The sequence below is a fragment of the Neolamprologus multifasciatus genome, chromosome 4 (assembly GCF_963576455.1).
Source record: "Neolamprologus multifasciatus chromosome 4, fNeoMul1.2, whole genome shotgun sequence".
Taxonomy (NCBI): domain Eukaryota; kingdom Metazoa; phylum Chordata; class Actinopteri; order Cichliformes; family Cichlidae; genus Neolamprologus; species Neolamprologus multifasciatus.
In genome coordinates this window covers 14,811,301-14,836,945 of record NC_140442.1, presented here as the reverse complement: position 1 = coordinate 14,836,945, position 25,645 = coordinate 14,811,301, and the positions used below count along the sequence as shown (strand labels likewise).

Genomic DNA, 25,645 nt, shown 5'->3' with positions numbered 1-25,645 from the left:
ATGGTTTCGAAGCACGCAGACATGTTTGGGGCCCAACAGCTCTCTTTCCTGTACTGCGCAGTTATATTAAATGGCAAGAGTGACGTTTTTGTGCTGCGCAACTAGAGCAGTCAGTAGTTGCTTGTTTTGCCTGAACAGATCCCGTAGGCACACTGACGTGTTTCACATCGTCAAATGAATGTTAATATTAGACAAAGAATACCCGAGTAAATGCTCAATGCTGTTTGTAAATGATGGTTTCATTTATTAAGGGGAAAACAATTTAAACTTACCTGGCCCTGTGAGAAAAAAGAATTGCTTGCTTCTTGTTAAATCATTAATTAGCTGTGATTAAGCTCAATTTTCTACCTGAATTACTTATTTTTCTTAATAAATGAAATTATCATTTTAAAATGCACTTTCTATTTATTCAGGTTACCTTTGTCTGATATTAAAATTTGTTTGATGATCTGAAACATGCAAGTTTGACAAGTATCCGAAAAAAGAGGAAATAAATCTGGATTAGTTGGACATTAGATAAATACTTCTCACAGCACTGTACTTGGCCTGATAATGTATCATAAGTTGTGTATTATATCACTGCATGATCCAGCTTTCAGTTAGACAATTGAATGGACTGCAATCATTTTCCCTTCTCTCTCTTCAGAGCACTTTCACATGCAAGCCGAGTGTCTCGTTAAGCCCCTCATGTTGACAATTGCTCATCAGCACACTCGGGTACGGGTTTCTGTCATCGAAGCCACTGGGGCGGTCATTCAGCATGGAAGTGGGAAAAAAGTGGATGACGTGCTCTCTCACCTGGCGCAGAGACTGTTTGACGACTCACCTCAGGTTCAGTTTTTTGGGGGAAACAACTTCCAGGAATAACATGACCATGGATTAACATATTTGTCCTAAAACTCAAAACCATTTTGTCTATGTTTAGAAGATCCTGAATTTTGCCCCCCTATCATTCTCTCTTTTGATCCAGGTGAGAAAAGCTGTGACTGCAGTCGTCGGTGATTGGCTGTTGCACTTCAGAGACAGATATTCTTATTTTCACAAACTCATCCCTCTCCTGCTCAGCACCATCAATGATGAGATCCCAGAAATAAGGTTAAAGTCCACAGTTTTATTCTGTAGTGTAATTTCCTGTTTAGAAACTACATGACACAATTTCTTTACACAAACACAGCGGCTTTTAATTCAAACATGATGCTGAAGTGCATGTTTTCAACTTTAATTCAAGGCTTTTTAGGGGGTTAAGAATTACAGTCATTTTTATACACACTCTCCTATTTCCAATTTGATAAACTAACCAAATTTTATACTTAAGAATTGTTTGTAATACTTGAGTGAAAATCTTTTGGGGTCACTGACTGTACACACCAAATGGACACACCAAATGCTTTGTGTCTTCCCTTGAGATATATTGTCAGACCTTTACTACAGCTACGTTCCGTTGCTGCTTGTTTGTGGGTCTCTGCATTCATTTCTGTATTTAATAACTGAAAAAGCATGCTCTGTTGGGTTGAGATCAGGTGACCTGACTTGGTCATTGAAGAACATCCCATTTCTTTGTAGTGAGAAACTCTTAGGTTGCTTTGCAGTTTGCTTTGTTTCATCATCCATTTGCACTGCAAAGTGTTGTCTGATCTGTGTCTGAGCAGAGAGCGTAGCTCTGTACACTGTAAAATACACTCTGCTACTTCTATCAGCAGTCACATGATCACTAAACACTAGTAGTCATACATGCCCATTCCACAACGCCACAAACGGAAGTTTGACAGATTATGTGGTGTGCTTTGAATTATGTTTCTCTCCACCTCCATACTTATCTCTTCCCATCATTCCAGTAAAAGTTAATCTGGGTTTCATGTGTCCAAATTATTATTTTCTCAGAACTGTACGGGCCTGTTTAGATGTTTTTTGGAAAGGCTAATGTGGGCTTCATGCTCTTGGAACCTTAACAAGGATAGACCTTTCTCCTCAAGAGGGTTTTTGTGTTAGATGTTTTCTTAGCCAGTGAAAGAATTCTACCATGGTGCGCTTTAGTTGACTTCTATGGCCTTTCAGCTGAACAATGTCAGTGTCATTTCTGAAGTGTTTGCCAGCTTGCTGATAATGTTTATTTTGGTTTTTCAGCCTAATGAAGAACCCCCTTCACTTGCACAAACATCATTTGTTCCTCATATTTAGAGTTCTAGTGTACAGCTGCCAAATGCAGGTTCAACTCCAGATCTTTTTTCTGCTTGTCATGACATAGTGACATGATCTGAGGCAGCAGATCTTATCTAGCCATGAAACTGCCCAGAAGCCAATTGTCCAATTACTTCTGATCATCTGAAAATGAGGGAGTGTGTATAAAAATGGCTGTAATTCCTAAACAGGTTATGCAGTACTGTTTTTACACTCTTTCATTTACATATAAACTGTCTGGCTGTGGCCATATGATCCACTGGACCTAGATGTATATGAAATATAGTGCAAACAACAATGACCATACTATTATTTCTCATTTAGGATGAATAAGAAATAATATAACTTTCCGTTTCCTCTTTCAGACTTCTAGCCGTCGATCTGTGGAAACAGGTAGGCGCACAGTGGGAGAAGGAGAATGAAGATGACATCAAGGACAAAATGGACTTCCTTCTCACTCCACCTCCACATTACCCATCAGAAGGTCTGAAGCTGCTGTTTCTTCCCTATGCTACAATTTTTAAGGAGTGTGGTCATCCAGTTGGGTATTTTGGTAAATAATGTAAAGAGTCCAAGTTAGAGTGAATGGTGAACTTTGACATTGACATTTTTCTCCATCTCAGTAGTTCTAAAAGCTGTTGTTGTTTGTGATCTAGGGATCTTAGTAAATAAGACAAGAATAGCTGTGGAGTGGATGGCATCGGTGCAATGCATCAACCTCGACTCCGCGTAGGTGGTGAGACAAGGGATTAGAAAGCTTTCTATATATGGAGTTTTACTTTCTTGTCTAGACTCAAAGTTCTTAAAGCAGCTGCATGTCAGTGTAAAGCTAAATGTAATAGCTGCACCCTACTCCACTAAATCTTGTCTCTTTATTACAGCTGTTCATAGTTATAATGTACAGTAAGAAGAAATGATGCAGTCTATGACAGCTTTGTTGTCAAGGCAGGTACTGGCTTGGAAAGATTAGTGTTTGCCTCGGGCCTGGTAGCAATATGAACCTGAAACATGGCCACAATAGTTGGCCTGCAGTTTGCCTAGAGGGCCAGGACAAATATGTGCACAGCTCAGTTGCACAAGTCTGCATTTTTAAAAAGAAGATCCTGTACGCTGCTCCACATGGGACAGTAGGGATGAATACTGGTTCTGCCTGGCGACAGGAAAGGAAGAGCACGTTTCTCTCTGTCCTTCTTTCCGTTTTTGTCTTGTGATCATAAATCTGCCGGGCCTCCCAGTGTGAAGAGGTCACTGTCAAACAGTGAGAGACAACCAGAAAGGGCCTTGTTTGGTCTTGTCCTGTTGTGTTTCTCTGATTTATCTCTGGCTTCCTTTAGTCCTCCCTTCCTCTCTCATTAGTGTGCCTATAGGAGAAGGGCAATAAGGTGGCAGGTTAGTGAAAAGAAAGACAAGCAAAAGTGAAATGTAGAAGGCTATAGGGAAAAGTGTTAACTCTTGCTCTGACAAGCCCTTTTTGGCGGAATCTCAGTCATAAAAAGTGTTTTTGGGGGGGATTTCTAGAGAATGTGGAGCCCACTCAGCACACTTTTGAAAATATGTGAATCAGTGGCTTTTCTTGTGCTGTAAATGCTCTTTTTAATGATTCATATAGTTCATAACAATATGCGTAACAAAATGATTTCACACGTAGACTACACATAAATTAAGCATATGCAATGTACTCTGAACAGAAAATATTTTGGATTATGGGTCTTGTAATCTATATTTTTGTGATATTTGAGATACTTGTGATCACAACCTAGCATCCTGGAGAGTGTTCAGTAAATTTGTAAAGCAAATCTCTCTCTATTATCTGCTATTTTCTGTTGGAAATCTCCATCTTAATGCTAAGTGAATGAGACGGAAAACATGAGTTTTTCAAAAGAAAATACAGATTACAAACAGTGGCAGAGTATGCTTAGGCGAATTTTTTAATTTCTCTTGCAGTGGAGCGTCCAGGGTTAGGCTGCAGAGAGCTGGTTGTGAGAAATCTGGGGAAGCTGGTACTGGCTATCACACACGATGTGACCGATTGGCTGGTGCCAACGCGGGTTAAGACCTCTCAGCTTCTCTCAGTGCTGCTGCTCCACGCTGAGGACCATTGCATCCAGCACCTGCCGGCCCTATTGGCCACCCTCTATCGGGCCTGCACAGATAGCGAGAGGGACGTAGTCAACAATGTGAGTAAACAGAGATGTAGAGCACATTATACATCACTTTTTAAAATATTTTTTTGTTTGATTGTTTTAAATGTGGAATTCAGTAAATTTCACATCTGCACATACTGTAAAATAGCACTGTTTCTTCTGAGTCAGCAGTTATTCTTCATGTCAGTCTAAACATGCTTCTATATTTAAACTGGGCCAATCAGGGCTCAAGGACTTGGGATGCACCTGTTTGCATATGAGGATTACGCTGATCTTTGATGTGTGGAAAACTGAAAGAATGACTTCCTCTCCTCATCATCCTCGACACTCCCTCAGGTCTCTGCTCTTGACTCTCTTCCTCTCTGTTTCCACCTTCAGTGTCTGACAGCTGCTAAACTGATAGGGACCTTTGTCCCTCCACCTGTTTTCCTCAAACTGCTGCTGGATCACGTGGCCAGCCCACACTCTTCCTCCCACCCTTGGGCCCCCCTCATGGTCCTGGCTGCTGTGCTCGGAGGATGCTCCAGGCCCCTCCTTAAACCACACATCCAGCAGGTCGCCAACGCTCTGGCCCAGCCCGATGTGTGCCAGGGATATCAACAGGTCAGCAGAGGGAAGCTCGGGTTTCGTTGTGGTTGGCCTGTTTTGAACTTATTTACCTGAGTATGAGTGTTCTTCCAGTAATGCCATGTACCTCCTGCTCGCCCACTACAAACACATTCTCTTACTGTTTTTTTAGCTTATTTCCAGTATGAAGTTTACTGGTAAGGGAGGGACACGTTGAAAAAGTTAAAACATTAAAATCACACTTGTTTTGATGACAGCTTACCTTCCCTCACAGGAAGCCATGTTTTGATTTTCCCCATCCCAGCTAGTCTGTGTGCACCAGCTGTTTCTCTTAAAGTCATGTTAGATGATCTTGGCAGTGTCATAAAGGGTCATTTTCTGCTTTCTCTGTGTACCTTAGCGCTCTTATTATTGGCAGCAATCGTCTACTGTATATATTTCTGGTGTAATTTGTCCGTTATGGAAATAAGTTTGATGATAAGGTGAAAGTCTTCAAGGCTTTTCAATAGCTCTACTGTATGGGGTGAGTTCAGGAGGTTCACTGTGGAGGAATTCTCCAAAATGCCAAGTCTGTTAAGGTGACACTCAGGGCCACATGGTGTTTTTCAAATCTAGCATTGCACGTCTTTGATGGCACCGCCTCTGCTCAATCGCAGCTATGAACTGTGACTGAAATACATTTGGGCTTTCTTTGTAAATAAGAGGAAAATTCCTATCGTGTGCGGAGCAGACATTTCCATGCCTCTTTTCCTCTAGTGCCAAATATGTTTCCCTTTCACAATAACAGTTGTCTGCCAGATAACCGCACGACGGGCCTACCTATACCCATGACCCCATCCCTTCTCGTAGTGCCCTGCAAGAATTTCCTCCTTGAGATAATAATAACAAAAAATCACTAATTCATGTGACCCCAGGATGACTGCTGTGACCCCTCTGAGCAGGCAAGGCAACGCAAAGACTTTGGTTTTTTGTTTTTGTTTTTTTAATAGCCAGGCGAGCTCCTAGCGCCAGACTGCAGTTCAGCCATGCCATTCAAGGAATCCCTGAAATTTCAAAGCCTGACTGGTCAAGGCTGGTGATAAATGAATACGGAAACTGACCTCCTTCTGTCCTCCCTCGTTGCTGTCTGGTGGGGTCAACCAGAAAAAGAATTAACCGGATGGGACAGTCACATGCTGTCGCACAGATGCAGGGAGACCTCTGCTTCCTCTCTGTCTGTCTCTCCATCTATCTTACTCTGTCATTCTCCTCCTCTGTTTCTGAGGGCAAAGCACAGAGCACTGCTCAGGGGAGGTGGCAGAGACAAAGCACCTGCAACATTCTTTGACAACAGGCAGAGTTCATAGCATGGAGACGATCTCCGTGTAGCTGTAAATAACACCAACGGAGACAGGACCACCTGCGTTCAGGATGCCGGTGATCTCTCTGCGCTAAAATGCCAAATACCTTTAGATTGACCTGCTTTTGATTATTATTGGATAAAAGTTTGTTCAGCTGCAGGCACAATGGCAGCATGGAAAGTAAGGCACACTCAGTACCTTATTTTATTCTTAATTTTTTATAAATATAGACATTTAAAGGACTCTTATAAGTGCACTCTTCAGAGAGTTATGTAGCACCTGAAAAAGAGGCAGAGAAAAAGGAGAAGGTGAAGTCTGACTTGAACACAATGAAGCCTGTTAAGAAATTAAATATAAATAAACTTCAAAGTGAGCGTAGGCAGACTTGAAGGCCCTGTAAGGAGCTGATATATGATGCTTCTGCACGACATAACCTCACAGGCTCTTTCAGCTGTGTTTTCTTTTCTTTATTTTGAGAAAGGGGGGTGGGACGACTCACAAAAATAAATGACAGATGCTTCGTGGAAAAACAAAAAAACTTTTGGTTATAAATTGAAGATGATTTCAGGAGCTTGAGCTGACATGAAAGAGGGTGGTTAAAGAAGCCACCGTGTTCAGATGTGAAATTTATGTTTTCTTATGACTCCCACATGGCCGCAGTGGATCATATCATACACACCTTTCACAGCTGTGGTGTCCCTGTGTTTTAGGCTGCCATGGTGATAGAGACATCAGCACATCTGCAGGGCTGGTGTGGATTGGTAAAGATAGTTAGAGATGGAAGAGCTCTGTGAGTTTCACAGCCAGGATTTAGAAGAAAGGTCTTTTCATCTTGTCTGCACACGGAGAAGCTTCACAATGTCGCAACATCAACTATTCTGCTGAACAAGCAAGCGTACTTTCATACATTAGCGAGTCTCCCGTGTGCACGCACCTTGTCATCAGTGACAGCTGGATACCGCTCACTGCTCAACTGAAGGGCAGACAAAGAGTGCAAAAAAGGCACAAGAGCAACTTTCATCTCACTGCAAAGGGTCGATATTGCATCTACTCCCAGTGTTTGTTTTTCTGTTTCTATAGCAATGTTGGTAGCTGTTGGTGAAGTGGGGGGGGGTTCCCCATTGGATAGAAATTCCAGGTCCTAGTATAGCTTCTTAAAGAGGAGTATCGTAAGTGATGCATCCAGCGGTGGACAGATGCACGTACGCGAGGTGACGAGGGCCCCTGGAACGTGCCCAGGCCAATAAAACCAGGTGTATCTCGACCTGCTCCAGGTGTCCACCTAGTCATTACATCGCACCACTTTTTCCGCTCCCTCATTCTCGGCCAGCCCTAATCGTTGTTTTCTGCAAATGTTTAATATGCAGCATCTGAATGTGTGTGCCGCGTTATTTCCAGTACTGCTTCCCTGGTGCCCCTGCTGTGTGTATGTCCTAGTGAAAAGCTCAGTCATAAGAAGGGATCCCCCCCACCCTGGTTAAGTGTTTGCTCTAGTCTATTTTTGCATTGCTATATGACTTTGCTGTAACCCCTGATTGCTTGGAAATTAATCCCAAGATTCAAATTTGGGAAAAGAGAGTGCGCCACCTAGTGCCAGTCAGCCAACTACCACCAAAACCATTTCAAAACCCAACCGGTCTTCCTGCAGACCAAAGCAAACACCTGGAGGGCATTCTTCCTCTTAACAACTCGTACAAAATCACACACTCTCAATCACACTTACACCTTCCACCCCTCACTCTCCTTCTAACTCTACCCCCTTGACACCCTAATGACAGGCTGTGTGAAAACAAGGGGAAAAAAAGGGCCACGGTCCCAGTGATGGCATGGAAATTAGTCTGACCTGCAGGTCTTTGTCTAAACATGAGCTCACCACAACACTGCCTGACAAGTGTCAGCAATCGCACACACACTTGTGTGTTTTCAGATGAGGGGAAAAAAGTTCTCACTCTGTGTTACTGTGTATCTTGTTCATCTGTTATTACTGGTAGGAAACATGAGACAAGCGACCATTTAGTTGTTCCAGAATGATGTCACCAGGTTAAAAAAGCGGGATTGCTTCTTAGAATTCACAAAGAAAAGACAGTCTTAATAATAATGCATTCCTACCACGCCTCTCACAGGTTATGTACTTGGAGCAGTTGCTGGCGTGTGTGGATGTGCTGCTGCATCAGTGTGAGTCAGACTGCAGCTCAGGGAGCCTGCAGCTGCTCCAAGTGCTCATCGCTGTCCAGAGCTTCTCCACTGAGCCACAGCTGAGCGAAAAGGTGAGAAAACATCCACATCATGAAGTCACAGATCCAGATCCATCCTTCCTGCAGCTCTCATCTATATTTTGCTCTGAAATTACACAATTTTCCCCTTCACTTGTTGTTTTTCCCCTTTAATTTTTTTTACTAGAAAGGTAAGCAGGTTTTATGACACGAGAGCTATTCGAGGAATGTAAGCATTTACATGGGCTCAAACTGTATAATTACCCACTTAGCCACGGGAGCTGAAATTGCACCTTTGGAGTGGAACTTTAAATCCAGTCTTTGTGGAAAGGAGGCGGGGGAAAGGTGGAGAATGAAAGAAACGGACAGAAATAGGGGTGGGGAGGGATGAGTTGTGTTGAACTTGTGACACAGGTTTGTGTCAGAAGTGAAGCCCCGTTTAGTTCCATAAAGCCTTCTCAGGTGAAAAAAAGCCATCTCATATCCTGGTAATAAATTACCTCTCATCTTGTGGTCAGCCTCCACATGCCAAGCACAAACAGGACCAGTGACAAGTGAAGCCAGTGGCATCTGAGGTCAACATGTCATCTAACTTCTTGTCGCCAATCGTAGGGTAATGATAGGGAGAGGAGCGGGAAGGAACTGGCACAGATGCTCACCAGACACCACATGGGCCACCAGTGTGACTGTGTGTTTATGTCTGTCTGCATCAGTGTGTATGTTCACACAGGGAGCAGCGAGTAGAGAAGAGATGGGAAGGAATGGATTAAGAAAGAGAGGAATGGTGAGAATGGCCTTGGGCATTCCTGGACCCAGAGGAAAAGAAGAACTTGTTTTCCCAGAAAAGGGGCATGTCTTTCCCATCAGCGGACAGCTCAGGGTTGTCTGGCTCTCTTCTGAAAGAGACGATTTGTGACTCAAACAATGTATCTGTCCCCGTCCATCCCTAAGGGACTACAACGGGAATTATTAAGTGCCCCATAGGTCTGTTTCCCTGCCATAAGAAGTCAGCTAAGTATTTACTATCCCTTTTTTCTTTCGTTCTTTCCCTTTCCTCTGAGCTCAGCTTTAATGATGTGTGTGTGCATGTACTGGCGGTTCCTGTGCCTTTGTGACATCCTGTGTATCTAGGTTTTAGTTTCTGAGTGGTTGTCTGTGTGAGACCCTGTCATGTCTGCTGTGTTATTCTTCCCATGGCTTCACACGATGCTTTTGTGTCTCATCCGAATTCCTGAAATTATTGGAAACCAGTAGCTGTTCAGCTGAAATAATTCTCTTATCACTTTGTCTCATCTTTGCTAAGCCTTACTCCCGCTCAGAGTTCTGCTTTTTTGTTTGTTTGTTGTTTCATTTTTTTTTTATAGACAGTTCATGATTTCAAGTAAACCTTGCAGTCTAAACTTATGTTGACTTAATTTTGCTCCACCTACCCCCTCTCTTCTTCAGGCTTTGGAGAGTGTGCAGTTCTTGTGTAAGGTGCAGGGCATGGACTCGGTGATGGAGCTCTATAGACAACATATGGGCCAGCTGCTGGACTGGCTGTCTGCCTCTGTCAACACCTGGTCCAGTTACTCCCCAGAGAGACTTCAGCTGCATATCGTAGTCATACAATCAGGTGAGAGCTGAAGCTTGTATGTGTGCAAGATGTTGCCACTTTATACTGCAGGTGCTGAAGTTTTTGCATGTGTAGACTCTACAGTGGTAAAAGTGGAGGAAAAAAAATATGCAGTAAGGTTTTTAAGACATAGGTACTTCGAATTGCCACATGAAGAAAATCACTACATCCATCAGTTTGAGCAGGTTCACGTCCACCTCATGTGGTAGTAATTTTTCAGCTTGTTCGGACATGATATACTACATCATATTTTAAGAATAAAGTTATTTGTCCCTCACATGTAGTCCATATCGAAGGCAGCACATACACTTTACTGCACAAATAGTTGGGATAGCTTTGGGTTTTGTCCTGCATGCACAGAAGCAGGAGGAATCATGAAAACACATCCTACCAACTCTCATTGGTTCTTGCTGATGTTTGCTCATGGTCCCAACTCCTCCTGAGAGAAGCTGGAGGGGTCCTAATCTCAGCAGTCAGAGCTGATGTCAGTGCTGTCGGCACAATCCATGTCGATAGTCGAATGTTAAGGATAAAAAAAAATTATGCTAGTTAATACCTGACAGTTCCCAAGGCAGCGCATACTTTGTCAGTGTCTAAGATCAATCCCTGTGAGTGACTGTCCACACAGGGAAAATTTGGCTTCCTGACTTTCGTACATCTCTGTCTTCCCTTCTGTTTGTAAAGCAGTTAGAGTGTGTGTATGTGGATGACACAGAGGGTTAAAAGCTGTGACCCTCGGTTTGGTTCTGAGACTTCTCTTTGCGTCCCTTTATCCTATAAAACCCTCTATCATCACCACCTCCCTGCACCACACTTTTATCTCCATCTCTTTCTCCATCTCACTACTCCCTTTCTAATTGACTGGGCAGCTGGGTCCCCCCCTCATAATCCTCTCTCTCACACACACACTCACACACGTGCTCTCTCTTTTACTCTTTCACAGACTCTCACACACTTACTGACCAGTCCACTCTAAGTCCAGTGATCCCTGTGCAGGTCACTACATCAAACAGCAGCAAAGCTGCCTGTTCTTGACCTTCTCCTGGATCAAGGGCACTTTGAAGCTCAGTGTTTGTGTGTCCATGTGTGTGTCTGTGTAAAGGTGTGTTTTGTTTTCATATTGAATAATGCTTTAATCTTTAGATGAGCCTTAAAAAAACGGACTCTTTTTACCCTAAAGCGACAAAATGCCACTTTCCCTAAACCGCTGTAGAAATATTATAGAGTAAGATTTTCTTTCTTCTTTAAATGACTCGGTCTTCTAAAACTACTTCAGCCTGAAATGTATAAAAGATGATTAATCATTCTTTTTAACCCTTTAAAGGCCATTATGTTTGCACAGCTCCACTCTTTTTTTTTTAATTGAAAAAAACAAACAAACTAATAAAATAAACTACATTTCAAGGATTATATTGTCATTATATTTATTTATTTTCATGCATTTTTATTTTTAATACAGAGTCAGATTTGTTTTTTGTTTTTGTTTTTTTTAACTCATCCTAACGAAAATAATGCCACCTTTCCACAAACGGCTGTAAAAGTATTATATAGTAATATTTTTTCTGCTTTAAATGACTCAGTCTTTTAAAACTACAAGTATTAATTATAGTTTTTGGATTAACCCTTTAAAGAAGAGTGACTCCAGCTGAGGTGGAGCAGAGGCTGCTGGACAGACTGATCTTTGCTTGTAAGTGTTCCACGTGGTGCTGCCAGCTCTTCTCTTTCTGTCTGTGCAAAGGTCACACTGCCCTTACATTTGCTGATGAAAGGGGCTTGCAGCAGCACCCTGCAGATTGGAACTGATTTTTTTTTTTTCTTTGACCTATAAACACCATCCAAAATGAGCATCTCTACATAAGCAGTTCTTCCTTTCAGGTTCTCATAACCACAATTTGCTGCAGGATTTCATCCGTCAGCACCAGTGTATAGCTGGTGGCAGGGTGTGTCGGTCCTGGGGTCAAACCTCTGGCTCCTGGGATGTAGCAGGGCATTGCAGTCTTTGTGGGAGACAAAATATGGGGATAACCAAAATATGGAGATGGAGAGGTCCATCCTGTCACTGCATTTGTTTCTACCTCTGAGGCCTCCACGTCAGTCTCAGAGTGCTCAGAGGAGAATGAGGTGCCAGTACTGTTCATACTTCTAACCATGGCTGCAGTTCAGTTGCATAAACTGCCTGAGCAAGAACCAAATTTTCAAAAAGTCTTTTTTTTTTTTTTTTTTGTTCTTGCTGCTGAGACATCTTTGACGCTCTGTAAGGTTACTTATCATTTACTGGGGATATCTAATTGACATAATGCTTACCCTACTCCTAACTATAAAAAATGAATGCCTAATCCTTAGCCAAACTCTAACCCTGACACTAAAACCACATTTTGAGTCTCAAAAATGCCTTCAAACTCGTGGGGATTGTCCCATAAGGGCTGTTGGTCCCTACAAGTATAGTAATATACCAATTTTTGGTCCCCACAAAGATGTGTAAACTTGGTATGCACTCACACACACACAAACAAACCAGAATTTAACATCAATACCTGCACACACTTATGATTTCAGTAGCAAGGCATCCTTGAGGAAAACAGAAAAAAAACCTCTGAAATTTTACTGCATGCTTTGAATTGTAAAAAGTAGCGCCACCTGGTGGGTAAATATAAAAATTTAAGAGCGGTCCAAAATAAAATCCTAACATAGAGAAATGTGTTAGTTGATGTCAAGATAAATGTGGGATCAAAAATTGTATTTTCAGTGGGGCTATTTTTTTTTGGGGGGGGGGGGGGGGGGGCGGCTGAGGATGAAATATGGAGGTTTTTGCGTCGCTTAGCCATTTTAAGCTAACTTACGGAACTGAGACAACAATTCTAAAATTAAAGAAATAAATAAAATATATTGTCTTGCAAATATGAGCTATGTTAATTCAGCACAGCCAAAATAGCATGAAATAAAAAGCAGAACTGCACAAAATGTTTTCCAGGGTTAAGCTTCGCTTCATTCTTGCAGATGTTCTATTAACACATCCCAAGGACTTTGCTACGGGCAGCAAAACAGACAGTCGTGTTATCGTTTTATCACTGTGTTTGATGTCCACACGATTCAGGAAAATTGGGTCCCTTTTGGACAATTGACGGTAGTTGATATGACAACTGAGAATTGGTCATTTTGCTTGCTCATCAGCTCTTCAAACACTCCATCTGTGTTTGTAAGAGACAGGAATAATTATTGCCTGCTCATATCCTCCTCAGTCTTTTGTTCTCCAGCTGGTGTCAGAATGTCTGCTTGTATGTAGTATGGCGCAATTTCTCACAATCTCTCTCACTCCCATTCTCGCTTGTTAAAGGATAAAATAGATGCTGACTGCTTTTTTAATTGTTTATAATTGAAATATTCTGTTTCTGTCTTGCCACATCAGTAGTCATTTTGAGCTACCTCTGCTTAAATAACACATTCTTGATTGATTCACAAATTCCCTTTGGATGGAAAAGGTCTGCCTGTTTTCCCATATCTTTTTATGTCGCTGGCTAGCATCCCCGGGCCATGTCAGGATTTCCTCCGTCTCCACTCTTGTCTGTATAAACAGGTCATGAACTCTGTTTGTCTGTCCAAACAGGGCTTGGACACTTATCGCTCATTACACACAGAGAGATCACTATATATAGCTGTGTAAACATGCTGCAAGACTGTAAGTGGATAAGCGTGCGTAGGCATGAATGTAACTGGGGATATTTGCCCGGTGAGTTTCTCATTTTCCTGTAAAAGACATTTGTATAAAAACAGTGGTGCACAAAGATCTTCTTACATCTCATTTCCTCTGACTCAGTGTTAATGTCTCACCAGTCCATGGTTTTTAATAACTCAACAATATGGTCAGTGCCTTTTAAAAAGGTAAGAACAAAGCAAAAAAATAGGGGCTTTTTTTTTTCTTTTTTGTCCTGACAAAGTCCTGTTGAGAAAATTCACAAACGCAAATATATTATTTCTCTGTAAAACCAGCACTGTTGCTTTTTATGGAGGGATTTAGCATTTAGTAGTTGGGTAAAAATAAGACTGAAAGACTGAATGAACTTCAGTCCATTGGATGAAGAATCCAGGTTTAAGCACTGCTGAAGTAGTGATAATGGTTATATTGGTAATGCTAGAATTAGGCTGAACAACAGTCTTTCTGGACACTGAAATTTCCATTGTGCATCTGTGTGTTATTTTTATATTTTTTTTCCAAATGCAGAACGCACAGTCAGCTGGTCTGAGGAAAGGTATGAGAACACAGGAGATTTGATTTAATATGGCAGCGCAAAGCAGCTTTTTCGTGTTCATCAGAAATCTGTTTCTAGGGCGCCAGTTTAGCTCACAGGGTGGGCAGGTGAGCATAGGTTGCAAGGCAGCAGGTGGGGTACAATATGGTACACCAATGAGCCTTTCTTTTAATACTTACTGTCCCCACTGTCACAAATTCACCCAGTTCTTTTGCAAACATCTGCATTACAAAGGTAGCAGGTAGACCTGGAATAGCTTTGTCCTTGTCCTTGCATAAATAAATGGAGCCTATGGCATATGGTGGCCTAGTGGTTAAAATACAGGCCACACAAAGTCAGCATCTACAGCTTCATGCAACTCCTTTTTGTGCAAAAGTGTGTTAGACCAGAAAAAGAAATGTTATTTGTAGTAATGCAACTTTGTCTGTGTGTGTTTTTTAAAGGTCCAGTGATCGGCGAGTTTTTGAGCCAGTTAATGCCTCTTCTCCATAACTGCCTCCAACCAAACAGAGACCCAGAGATGAGGATGAGCATCTTCACAATGCTTGCAAAGTTGCTGCTGGATGCGAACAAAACACTGGATTCTCAGGGGTGAGAGTGACACGCGTTCACACTAAAGAACAGAACTCGGGAATGAGATGTTTCTGTCTGACGTTCATGAATATTTCACACTTAACAGCACGCTCATTTGCTGTTTCATTTTTCATCCTTTTCTCTGCGTGAGGTTCAGACTTTAAATTTCCAACTAATCAGTTTTAGTTTATACTTTCTGGATTTTACATCACTGTGTTCATTCAAAACATGCTAACAAGGAACCATAATTGGGAATGCATGCACAAAATGAGTAATTGTATAAGTTGTTTGAGATGGTTGGTGATAGGATTCATATTAATACATAATGATAATTAGCTTTATATTCACACCTATAAAAACAGAGGTTGCAGAGTTTTTTTGACACACAACAGGAAAACGTCTGAGGCAACGGCCAATATTTTGGAGCTTTCAGTGTGGCCAGGATATTCGGAATATCAGATAATGTAAATTATCTAATATTCTGAAGGCCAAGATTTCCAGTTTCACATCTTGGTCGTTGTTTACAAGTGAAAATAATTTTTACGTGGGTAAAACATCATTGTGTGAAATTGTACTCCTTCTTTTTCTCTCTACATGGACAGTTTTACTTGCATGCAACCAAGGCCTGGTCAAATGTGATTAGTCAGTATGACTCAAACTGCACGCAGACAAGAAATCTCAATCAGAAAGCTTCCACTATGTTTACATCCAGAAATCTTGATGTAAAATAATAAGGACAAATGCAAAATGCCGTCCATCCATCTTCCCTCGCTCCCTCTACCGCTTGTCTGGGCTAGGGTCTTTGGGGCACCAATCTCAGTGGGTTGATACCAAATCATTCCCAAGCCAGCCGACAGATATAATCTCCCCAGCGAGTCCTGGGTCTTCCCTGGGGGCCTCCTCCTGGCAGGACATGCCTGAAATGGCTCTCCTAGGAGGCTCCAAAATGCCATCAAAAAAATAAATAAATGGATGAAAACAATGAAAAAAAGTCTAAAACGATTCTGCCAGAACCGGGAATTTAAAAGAATCTCTGAATCTGTAAAACATTTGACCTCAGGCAGGTAATTCCAAAGCCACAAGGTCATAATTTCTGCTCCATAGCTGGGCACCAGGCCCAGACATACTTTAATTTTTTTTTTTTTTTAATAAAAAAGTCATAAAATCAATTGTAAAACAAACAGGAAGCCAATGGAGAGAAGCTAGGGTTATGTGATGCTGTCTGCTAAAATCAGTAAGTCATCCTGAAATTATAAACCACATTCCTCACTCACCATACAGACTGCAGAGTCCCATTTGAGTTCAGATGGTCTCATTGGGAGTATTAGATCAACTAACGCTGATTAATTAATCACTTCACAGCTTGCCTGAAGCAAACGGTGCTAATTATTGACTGCTTAAGGAGATATTGGGGGGGGGGGGGGGGGGGTCTAGCAGGGATGTCTGACATCCACCCCCCACGCCACCACCAACACCACCCCAACAGGGTCCCCTCTGAGCCCTCAGCTGTGCAGCCCTCAGTATGGGCTCGGGGTTGCGATCTGATGGAATGCATTAAACCCGAGATCCTCGCAGCAGCTGCTCCCGTCGATCAGAAAGAAAACCTCAGATGGAGACATCTGTGTCGTGTGTAACTAATCTTAAAGCTGCAGTCAGAAAGTTTGTTTTGTTAATAGGAGGAAGAAACTAGTGCTAATCTTTGTATGGGAACACACTAGAAGTCCCTTTTGGCTCGAGTTGGTAGCGACAGCAGAAGGCAACATAATGTATTTCAGTGAAAAGTATCACATAAACAGGAGGTCTTCTTGAGCCAGAATATTCTGCCATCTTTGCCAAAAATGTGGAAGTTGGATATTCAGCTTTCGTGAGATTTTTTGTTTTTTTTTAAATCCATAATTTGGCATATCGCACAAAAGAAGTCTGTCTCTTCACTTCCAACGTGGCCACCTGCACTGCTAACTGGTTCACTCATCCCTGAGCTATATCTCCTGTAATCACAAACCCTCAGTATGACGGAAATCATGGTATACCTTCAAAAGGTTTCAGATTCATATAGTGTGAACTTAAATTATCCTATACGGGGCTTTGCCTTCTGCCAAAGTCCTCTCCCCTCATGATTTATGGTCTGGTCTTGATGCTTGGCAGATTGCAGGCCACACACGTGCTATATGTCATCAAGAGCACAATGATAGTCATAGAGAAAACCTCTCGTCTTTGTTCTGAAACCAAAATGGCATAATGACAGCGCCGCTATGAAACAAGCTGAAAGGGAAAGTTTGTGTGCGTTCACGTGCCTTTCATCCGCACACGTTCATAACACTTTTGTTTCATGTGGATTTGTGTATCGTGATTAAAAAGCTGAGTATGAAATCTAAGTAGAAGGTGTTGTGTAAGAAATGAAAGTGTGTGCCTCTATTCTCCACCGTATGCGGCTGGACAAAATAATCCGAGTTACAAGGAAGACAACGGTGTGCTTTCATGCATGAACGATATGCAATAGATACGTCTTTAGTCTTAATGTCAGGTTTCAAGATATAAAACGGGAGGGGAAAAGAGATGAGCTCTTTCTCTTGTTCCAAATGTGGTTTCTTTTGTGTTTTGTGGGGGGGGGGGGGGGTTGATTGCAGATAAATTAGTAACATGAAACAAGAATAAACTGAGCTGTGCTTTTATCAGAAGTGACCCTGTAATAACACATTCTAGAATGAAACAAATGGCAGAGTAGTTGAAATGAATATTGCATAATAATATGGCTAAATTCCAAAAACCTTCCAATACACCTTCTACTAGGGCTGTTCGATATAACAATATATATCGGATGATGATATAAAAACGTCTATCGTTTCATTTTACGCTATCATTTGTTTGTGGTGTTGCAAAATAAACTGTTTACGGCAATATTTTTCATCGTTTTGATGGTCACTGTAGTGACTATATTAATTTCTTAAAGTTCTCTCTTTCTCTTATATTTAATATAACCACACTAAGGACGGACAAGCGCCTGTTTTTATGCGTTGTGGTTAGCAACTACGATGGTAACAGCATCACGTGTCCGCTTGTTTATGTTCCACATAAACCTTTCACAATAAAGCTCAAGATCCTATTGAGATTTTTCAAAATAAACTGAATCACGTGAAAGAGCAGATTATTTACGGATGAGAATCAAAAAAGAGCCGTCAGGTGCTAAAAAATAAACCTTAGACTCAAACGTTAGAACAGGCTTTTCCCCGCAGCACGCCGTGTAATAAATACTCACAAAGAAAACGGCGGCCTTTACAACTTATGTCTAAAAATGTATAGTTTCATGCATCGGTTAAAACACTCGACTCCAGCTACATGACGTGCAGCTGGAAACACTTTCCGCAAGTTGAGCTGCCCGAGATTCACAGAATTTACAGAAAATGTTAAATTTTTGTGATTTATATCGTTATCAGACGATAGAATTCTTATATCGGGATATGAAATTTTGGTCATATCGCACAGCCCTACCTTCTACCATGACGCCATCATTTGGGCAAAAGTGCTGGGGCACCTTCCTACCTCAGCCATGGAAACCCATGGCATGAAGCTCCCAGTGCAAAGTTTTTGTGCTGATGTTAATGCCGGAGGAGGTTTGCAGTTATTGAGTCAGCAGACAGTTGGTGAATTTTCCACATTCTGCTCCTCACACTCAGTGACCCCGCTCTGTAGCTTTACATTACTTTGTGGCCGAGTTCCTGTGGTTCCTAAACACTTCTACATTGCAATGATAGAACTTACATTTGATTGTGGAATATGTCAGCTGCAAGAAAATGTACAAACTAACTTGTTGCTACAGGGGCGTCCAGTTGCATTACCATGCTCAAATTCAGTGAGCTCTTCCAAACAAGCCTTTTTTTTTCTTTTTTTTTGACAAATAGTTGAAAAGGCAGACTGCATGGCTACCTTGCTTTTATACACTTGTTGCAGTAGGGCTGAAAACACCAGATTTCAAGATTAAGATGTTGTCCAATCTTGTTGTCCACATTGTGTACATGCAATGATGATGATGTTGAAAGACCCAAAATCTATTTGAGGTCTGTGCACTGCATAAGACCAACTACAGAAAAAAGCACAGTCTGAAGATGGCTTTTGGCATCACATGAGATTCAAAATTCACTTCTGTTTAATCCAGTGATGTAGGGTGACTGCAGGTGTGGTCTAGAAAAACAGATTAAAAATAGAGTGAAATCTAGTTAAATTCATATGATTTTCTTTAGGGGAAAAACAGTCAGTAGTGTACTTCTGTTAATGTGCCAACTGATACATATTAAAATAATTTCAGTTTCGTTTTTCATTATTAATGATTGATTTAAGTTGTTGTGCAATGTGGAGCATGCCAGAAAATGAACCACTTGACCTTTTTTCAACTGCATCTGAAGACTCTGATCTGATTTAAATAAACCTGTAATTGAGTAACGTGTGGAACCATGGGGGTTTCTCTTGGACCACTTAATGTATGCTGAAATGTTACTGTGGATTTCTTTGTCCAATGATGCCCAGGAGACTTGTTCCCTTCCCATCTTTGAGACCAATTTTCTGCTGTGCTGTCTTCTGAGTGACACTTACCTCTGAGAGATTGCTCAAGTACATATAAAGCCATTAGGTATACAGTCAAAATTACCTAGCACTTGCGTGCACGGGTGTGCATGCATACAGATGTGTAAGTACAACACAAAATCTTGCTTCCCTAACCACTTGACATCATCCTTGTAATGTGGGAATATGTCTTTCCATCCTCTGGCATCACTCGTGATGAGCTGTTAAGGTAACTGAGCCCATCCAGCTGCACAATTCTTGCTGTATTTGTGACACACAGTCCCCCTCTACTGGCAGGGAACCGTTGCAACACTTTAACGCATGTGGCATATGACAGGTTAGTGGCATAAGCTGAAGAACCAGTGGCCAGAGCTGGTTTGCAGTTAAGGGCATTGTAGACTGTGGTATGGATGCCAGAGGCAGAGAGAAGTGAAAGGAGGATACCCAGATGTTCTAGTCATTGCGTCAGGCTTTTTCTCCACTGCTGCCTTCCTCCCCCTTCTACGTTACGACAGCGAGTGTAGGAATGTCCATGATGGTATAGCTGTAATGCTGCAGCAGTCATGTTACATTTGCACATCATCAGAAATGTTTCGGCGCTGGCCGGTTGCTGTATTGTACATAAAGCAGATGTCTTCTTTGTACTCCTGCTGACTTATCGTGTCTTTTTCCCCCCTTCCTGTGCGTCATCCCAGGCGTTTCCATGACGATTCAGAGAGGTTTCTGAGTGACATCCTGCTTCCTAACCTGGTGTGGCACGCAGGCCGCATCGCCGCTGCCGTCCGCACCTCTGCCCTCAGCTGTCTGCTGGCAGTGCTGCATGGAGGTGCCATCACACCTGGACAGGTATTTACTGAAGGACATCAGCAAATCTATCACATGTATAGTATGATGCACACAGTTTTTTCTGTTTCCACCTGTGCAGAGTGACTCATAAGCACTGGAGGCACATGCCGGATGTGAGCTCCCTCCAGCACTTTTGATCTCCAATCTGCAGGAAATTTTTTTTATTGACTCTGTAAAGGAAAAGATGTGGTAGTGCATTCCTGTAATCCATCAGGGCTTGACATTTACTTCAGATTCTCTGTTTTGTCCATTTCACATCAAAATAGACGGTCCCACTCGGCCTTTTAGGAAAATATATTGTCCGCCATCTTTCTCTCCTTGGCTGAAAGAGTTGGCCGCGGCAGGTAGCAGGTGTACGTGGGGGCAATCGGGTTCGCATACCTTTGTCCCAGAGGAACAATGCTTCCACTGTTCTGGGCCCTTGTTATATGTAGGAACTGTCACCGGAACATGCCCTTGCACCTGCCTGCCGGAGCATGTGCCGAGTTTACAGCATATGCGTTCGCACAAGCACCCGCACATCTGGCAGTACTTGCACTCGCGTGCACAGAGTGACCATTTTAAACTAGCTCAAGCACCTGGTCTTTTCAGACATCTTTAGCTGCAAACATCTGGGGTGGGGCGGTGTGAGCGTAGGCGTACGTGTCCACGATTGCAGGAGCGGGAAGCCTCGAAAAGAGAAATTTTGGGTTTCAGTTGAACAACACATCCAGATCGATGCGAGAACAGAAAGTCGTGTGTGTTTTCCACAGGCGACTCGACAGCGACTCGTTTAAAAGGATATTGTTTCCTCTCTGCTCCCTGTGAAAACAATTAGCAGCTCCAGTTGCACTTGGCACCATCAGATTGTCACTGATGTAATGCTGGATCACTTCTCTGCCAAGTTTTCCTCCTCTTTTTGACCCCCCTTCCTTGCTCTCTCTTTTTTTTTTTTTTTTTTTTTTTACTTTTTTTTATTGTTTCGCCTGCATGGTTTCGATAGCAAACAGACTGGGCGACAGAGGTTTTAGCCATCACTTCTTGGAGCCTCAACTTGTTCATCAGTCTGTTTCTCTGCCGGTGTGATTAAAACATCAGTTCCTGCTGGACTCGAGCTCAACGTGATTGTGAACTCATCCAAACCTGTAAATGCTATACTTCAGGTTGATGTTTCTCAATTTAAGTGAATAAAACCTCATGTGGTGCTGACTGACCCCTAAATGAAAAAATCTGAACTGCTTTGACATCTTATGTAGAGATAGAATTTCTTTCTTGGTTGGCTTGCATTTTAGAGACGATGTAGTTTGACCCCCTGCCCGTTCTGTACGCAGCTGATCAGTGTGGAGGAGAGGATGCGTCCCCAGGTGTTGTCGGCCCTGGAGGAGGACTCTCAGATGAGCCGACTGTTGGCTTGTCGCTGTCTGTGTGCCATACTCAGACTCACAGGAACCAGTTTGCACCACGAGGCTCTCAATAAGATTTACCCCGGTAAGTCACAGTGTGCACTGTCAATTTGTGTGAATGCAGTTCAGGCTCGATTCAAGTCATTTTTGAATATTTATATCGCACCAAAACTGTTGCCTCAAGGCGTTTTAAATTGTAAGGTAAAGAGCCTGGAAGAAGCCAGTATGGGGGAAATATGTTCTTTCTTTCTGGTACCTGTCAGTACCTGACATTTTGCATTATAAACCTGATGTAGTCAAAACCATTTTTTATTTATTTATTTATTTTTTACTGCAGAGCTTCTGAAGCGTCTGGATGATAGCAGCGAGGAGGTGCGTGGTGTGGCCCTGCAGGCTGTGGGGCTGTGGTTTTCCAGCCTGACCAAAGACTACAACCCTGTGCTCTGCGGTGCTCATCTGCAGCTTCTCTTTCAGCAGCTGCTCCTGCACCTGGATGACCCTGACAGTTCAGTGCAGGACCAAGTGCTCGGTAAGACTGGATGGGGTTTAGAGACAAGGATAGAGTGTTGATAGCAGGAAAAAACATGCCCTCAACCTGCTTTTTAAAACAAGTAAAAAATATTTAAATTTGAAGTTTTACTGCTGGCAAAATGTGCTGTAGCTCCTTCTGGGTCTGCACTCTTAATCCAAACCATAACTCTTGACGTACAATGACAAACTCTCGTACAGCTTATTTTTTTTCTTGACATCAACAGTCCCTGATGCTGTGAGAATAGTGCAAGACTGTAACTGTAACTCATTGGGATACATTAAGCGCACCGTTCTCAAGTTGCGTGTGCGCTGTTTGGTTTCAGATGATGTGCGACGGATCTTACGATCTTGATTATCTGAGAAATATGATGGTGAGTGTGAGGCAGTGGTGAAAGCAGAGTTTAGGTGTGACGCTCTGCAGATCAGCCCCCTGTGTCCAAAACACTCAGACAGGGATGAGAGGAATTTGGGGTGTCTTCTATCAAACGTTAGACTGTGCTACTGGCAGTCGGCCAGTGTACCCTCTGCTCCCTTTTTCCAAAGCTTACCATTATCCCTCTTTTCCACACAGTTTATCACCAGAAGCAGCATGTGCAATCTCCCCTGTCAAAGTATTTTAAGACCATTAAGAGCTGGGCTTTTCTTGGGCTGCAGGGGGTCCAGATAAAGACCTCCCCACCTAAGATGTTCATTTCACAGGTTAAATATGTGAGCTTTAATGTCTGTATAATAACTCCCTCCTACACGCACAGGAGTGTGTGCGTGTTTGTGTGTGTGGTTTGCCTCTCTGCTCAGGATCTCTCTTCTCAACGCTCCCACGAAATGAAAACCACATTCAGACGCTCTGCCCCTCGCCACCTTTTCACATCTGCCCTCACATCCCACTTAATCCCTTCATCTTTTATCTGTCATTCTCTCTTCCTCCTCCTCGTGCCCTCTGTTGTCCACAGTGGCTTCACGGCTGTGTTTTATTTACGTATCAGTGGAAAGTCTGAGCACATTTTTTTCCCCTCCTGAACTGTCTAACCAAGCCTCTGCTCCTCTGGACTTGCACTCCCTCCCACTCTCATATGGATGTTAGCTGTCATTGCTTCTGACAGGACGCAGGTGAGTGCTGATGCCTTTGCCAGTGATGAGCGAGAGAGAGGCCTCGCTAAGGGACCTCTCTTTCTTTCTCTCTCTCTGAGTTTAAAAAAAAAAGCATTGCATCGCCAGATGCCGCAGAAGCCTCAATACCATGAAGCCTCACACTTAAGAGGACTTTACAAAGACACTGTTTGTTTCTGTGATGGAGACTTACTATATGCACACCCACATTCAGTGTTTTTTCTTTTCTTTTTTTTTTTTATTGAGAGCAGTTTCTGTGTTGTATTTCTTTTTTAAGGATCCCCTTGGTGGGTGGAAAAAATAATGGGATTCCTCTTGGCAAGGCTAGGACATTCGTTTAGCCGCACTTGTGGAGGTGGAGCATTAGGAAGAGCGCTGGCCTGGATCTTGCTCACTTTCTTTAAAACTGAGAGAAAGATGTCCATGGCCTTGATTCTGTTTGTTTCAGTTTAATCATGAAATGAATAATTGAGGATGTGGTTACTGTCTCAACTTATCCAGGACACGAAACAGTTGCGTATCTCACACAATGGCACGCATTGGCAACAAATCCCATGAAAAGTCCCACATCACTGTTGGGTTTATTCTGCTAGCAGTTAGTACCTGCATAGCCAAAGCCTGTTAAGTCTTTACTCCGTGTCTTAGATCTCTGTGTGATAGATGAGTCACACTGGGTGAAGTGTTCCTACATTTTCCTTGGCCATGAGACTGATGCAGCACTCACAACTACCAAAAAAGACTGTTTGAATACTGTGACAGACAATAGATTTTTCTTTTAATTGATATTTAAAAGTTTAAATATCTAGTTTAGTTATTTCAGCCGAAACCAATGACTCTCAGACTGGGGTCATCCATCGTTGATGCCAAAAAGTACAGTGATAGTTTTGTTTCATTGTTTGGGGTTTTTTTTTCCTCAATTCAAGTAATCATTTACCACATTGGCACAGTATTAGGGATCATTTTCATGCTGAAAAAGGAAGCTGTAGCCAATCACGTTTTCTATACATGATGGGTCAAAATCCGATTGTACAAACACATAATTCCAGTTTTTCTAATGGTTCACCCAACACCACTGGGCTCAACCAAAGGTCCAGAGGCACCACTCAGATCCTGTGTCAGGTCTGTGCTGGACATTTTTTAAGACTTATTACATCTTCTTTTGTCCTCCACTTGTCCAGTTTCCTCAAATTTATTAAGGAATTTATTAATTTAAAATTTATTAAGCACACCAGTGCCGAAATCTAGGGAGTTTTTGGCTAATAGCGCTTTGTAAAAACACCTTGTTAATGCAAAAATGCTTTTTGGCAAACTGCATTATCGTTGGTATTTTTCATGTATTCAACTAAAGAAATGGTAACAAATTATCCGTTTTGCAACAGGCTGCCAGTAAAAAAAAATTCCCTTAAGATACAATTTAAAATTGTGTGTTATTTGTAGACACAACACTGGCTCCTTGGAAGCAAAATTTGAAGAAATGAGGGGGGGCTCAGGACTTTTGCACATTGCTGTTATAAATGGAAAAAATGGGGGACATTTACACAAACAAAATAAACATATTCCACCTTCACCCATGTTATCTTTTCAACCCAGATTTATTTTCTGATACAATTGTGTAAAATTGCGTCACGTGTGTCTGAAGCATTTAGGCTGAAAAGGTTTGGAATACCTATAGTTTGAATGGTACCTAAATGATGTTACAGTTATGAAAGAGTTCTTGGAAATTTCTCAAATTTACAAGAGGCTCCAAAGTGTTTTAGAACTGCTGAAATAAATGACACAAGAGCATTAGAACTTATTCTTTTCAGCAGATGTGCCTCAAACAGTTTAAGTATATGGTTGTGAGTCAGGCTCTTCAAACTGTGCTCAGAGACTCTTTGTGGAATACACGACCTTGCGTCTCGCTGAGTGATCTATATCTGACAGCACCCATAACCAGCCCATATCCTTGTGGAAGCATTCCTCCCTCTCATGCATGGCTCTGTTTGAAGCTTTCTTTTTCCCACCCTCTGTCTTTCCCTCCATCTCTCTCTCTACTTCTTCCTTTAATAGCTGATCCCATTCTTACGCTTCTTGTATTTCAAAGGCATATCTGCGAATTGTCTTGATGTCTGCAGCATGTCCTGACAGAATGATGGACAACACTCCCATCCCTCCTTCTGTCACTGCTGGCACGGGCGTAACTTGCTTCTCACAAGCCATCATTGTTCTCTTTTAATTCAAAGTCCCGCCTCTCCCCACCACATCCATCCCAACTGAGTACAGGACACACAAAAGCTAAGAATCCCCTCAATCCCCTTGAAGAACAAAGGTGGGTATCAAATGATTAGCTTACATGCAATAACTCA

General features: G+C 42.2%; 1 protein-coding gene across 1 annotated transcript in view; it reads left to right on the top strand.

Annotated features, from left to right (window-relative positions):
- Positions 1-25,645, top strand: part of dnaaf5 (dynein axonemal assembly factor 5) — a 28,680-nt gene that overhangs the window by 620 nt on the left and 2,415 nt on the right. The window contains exons 2-12 of the mRNA XM_085156715.1: positions 647-831; positions 971-1,095; positions 2,544-2,662; positions 4,123-4,355; positions 4,701-4,925; positions 8,353-8,496; positions 9,889-10,057; positions 14,748-14,895; positions 20,130-20,280; positions 21,591-21,747; positions 22,000-22,191. Of these exons, the coding sequence (XP_085012841.1) occupies positions 647-831; positions 971-1,095; positions 2,544-2,662; positions 4,123-4,355; positions 4,701-4,925; positions 8,353-8,496; positions 9,889-10,057; positions 14,748-14,895; positions 20,130-20,280; positions 21,591-21,747; positions 22,000-22,191 (1,848 nt within the window). The remainder of the gene's footprint in view (positions 1-646; positions 832-970; positions 1,096-2,543; positions 2,663-4,122; positions 4,356-4,700; positions 4,926-8,352; positions 8,497-9,888; positions 10,058-14,747; positions 14,896-20,129; positions 20,281-21,590; positions 21,748-21,999; positions 22,192-25,645) is intronic.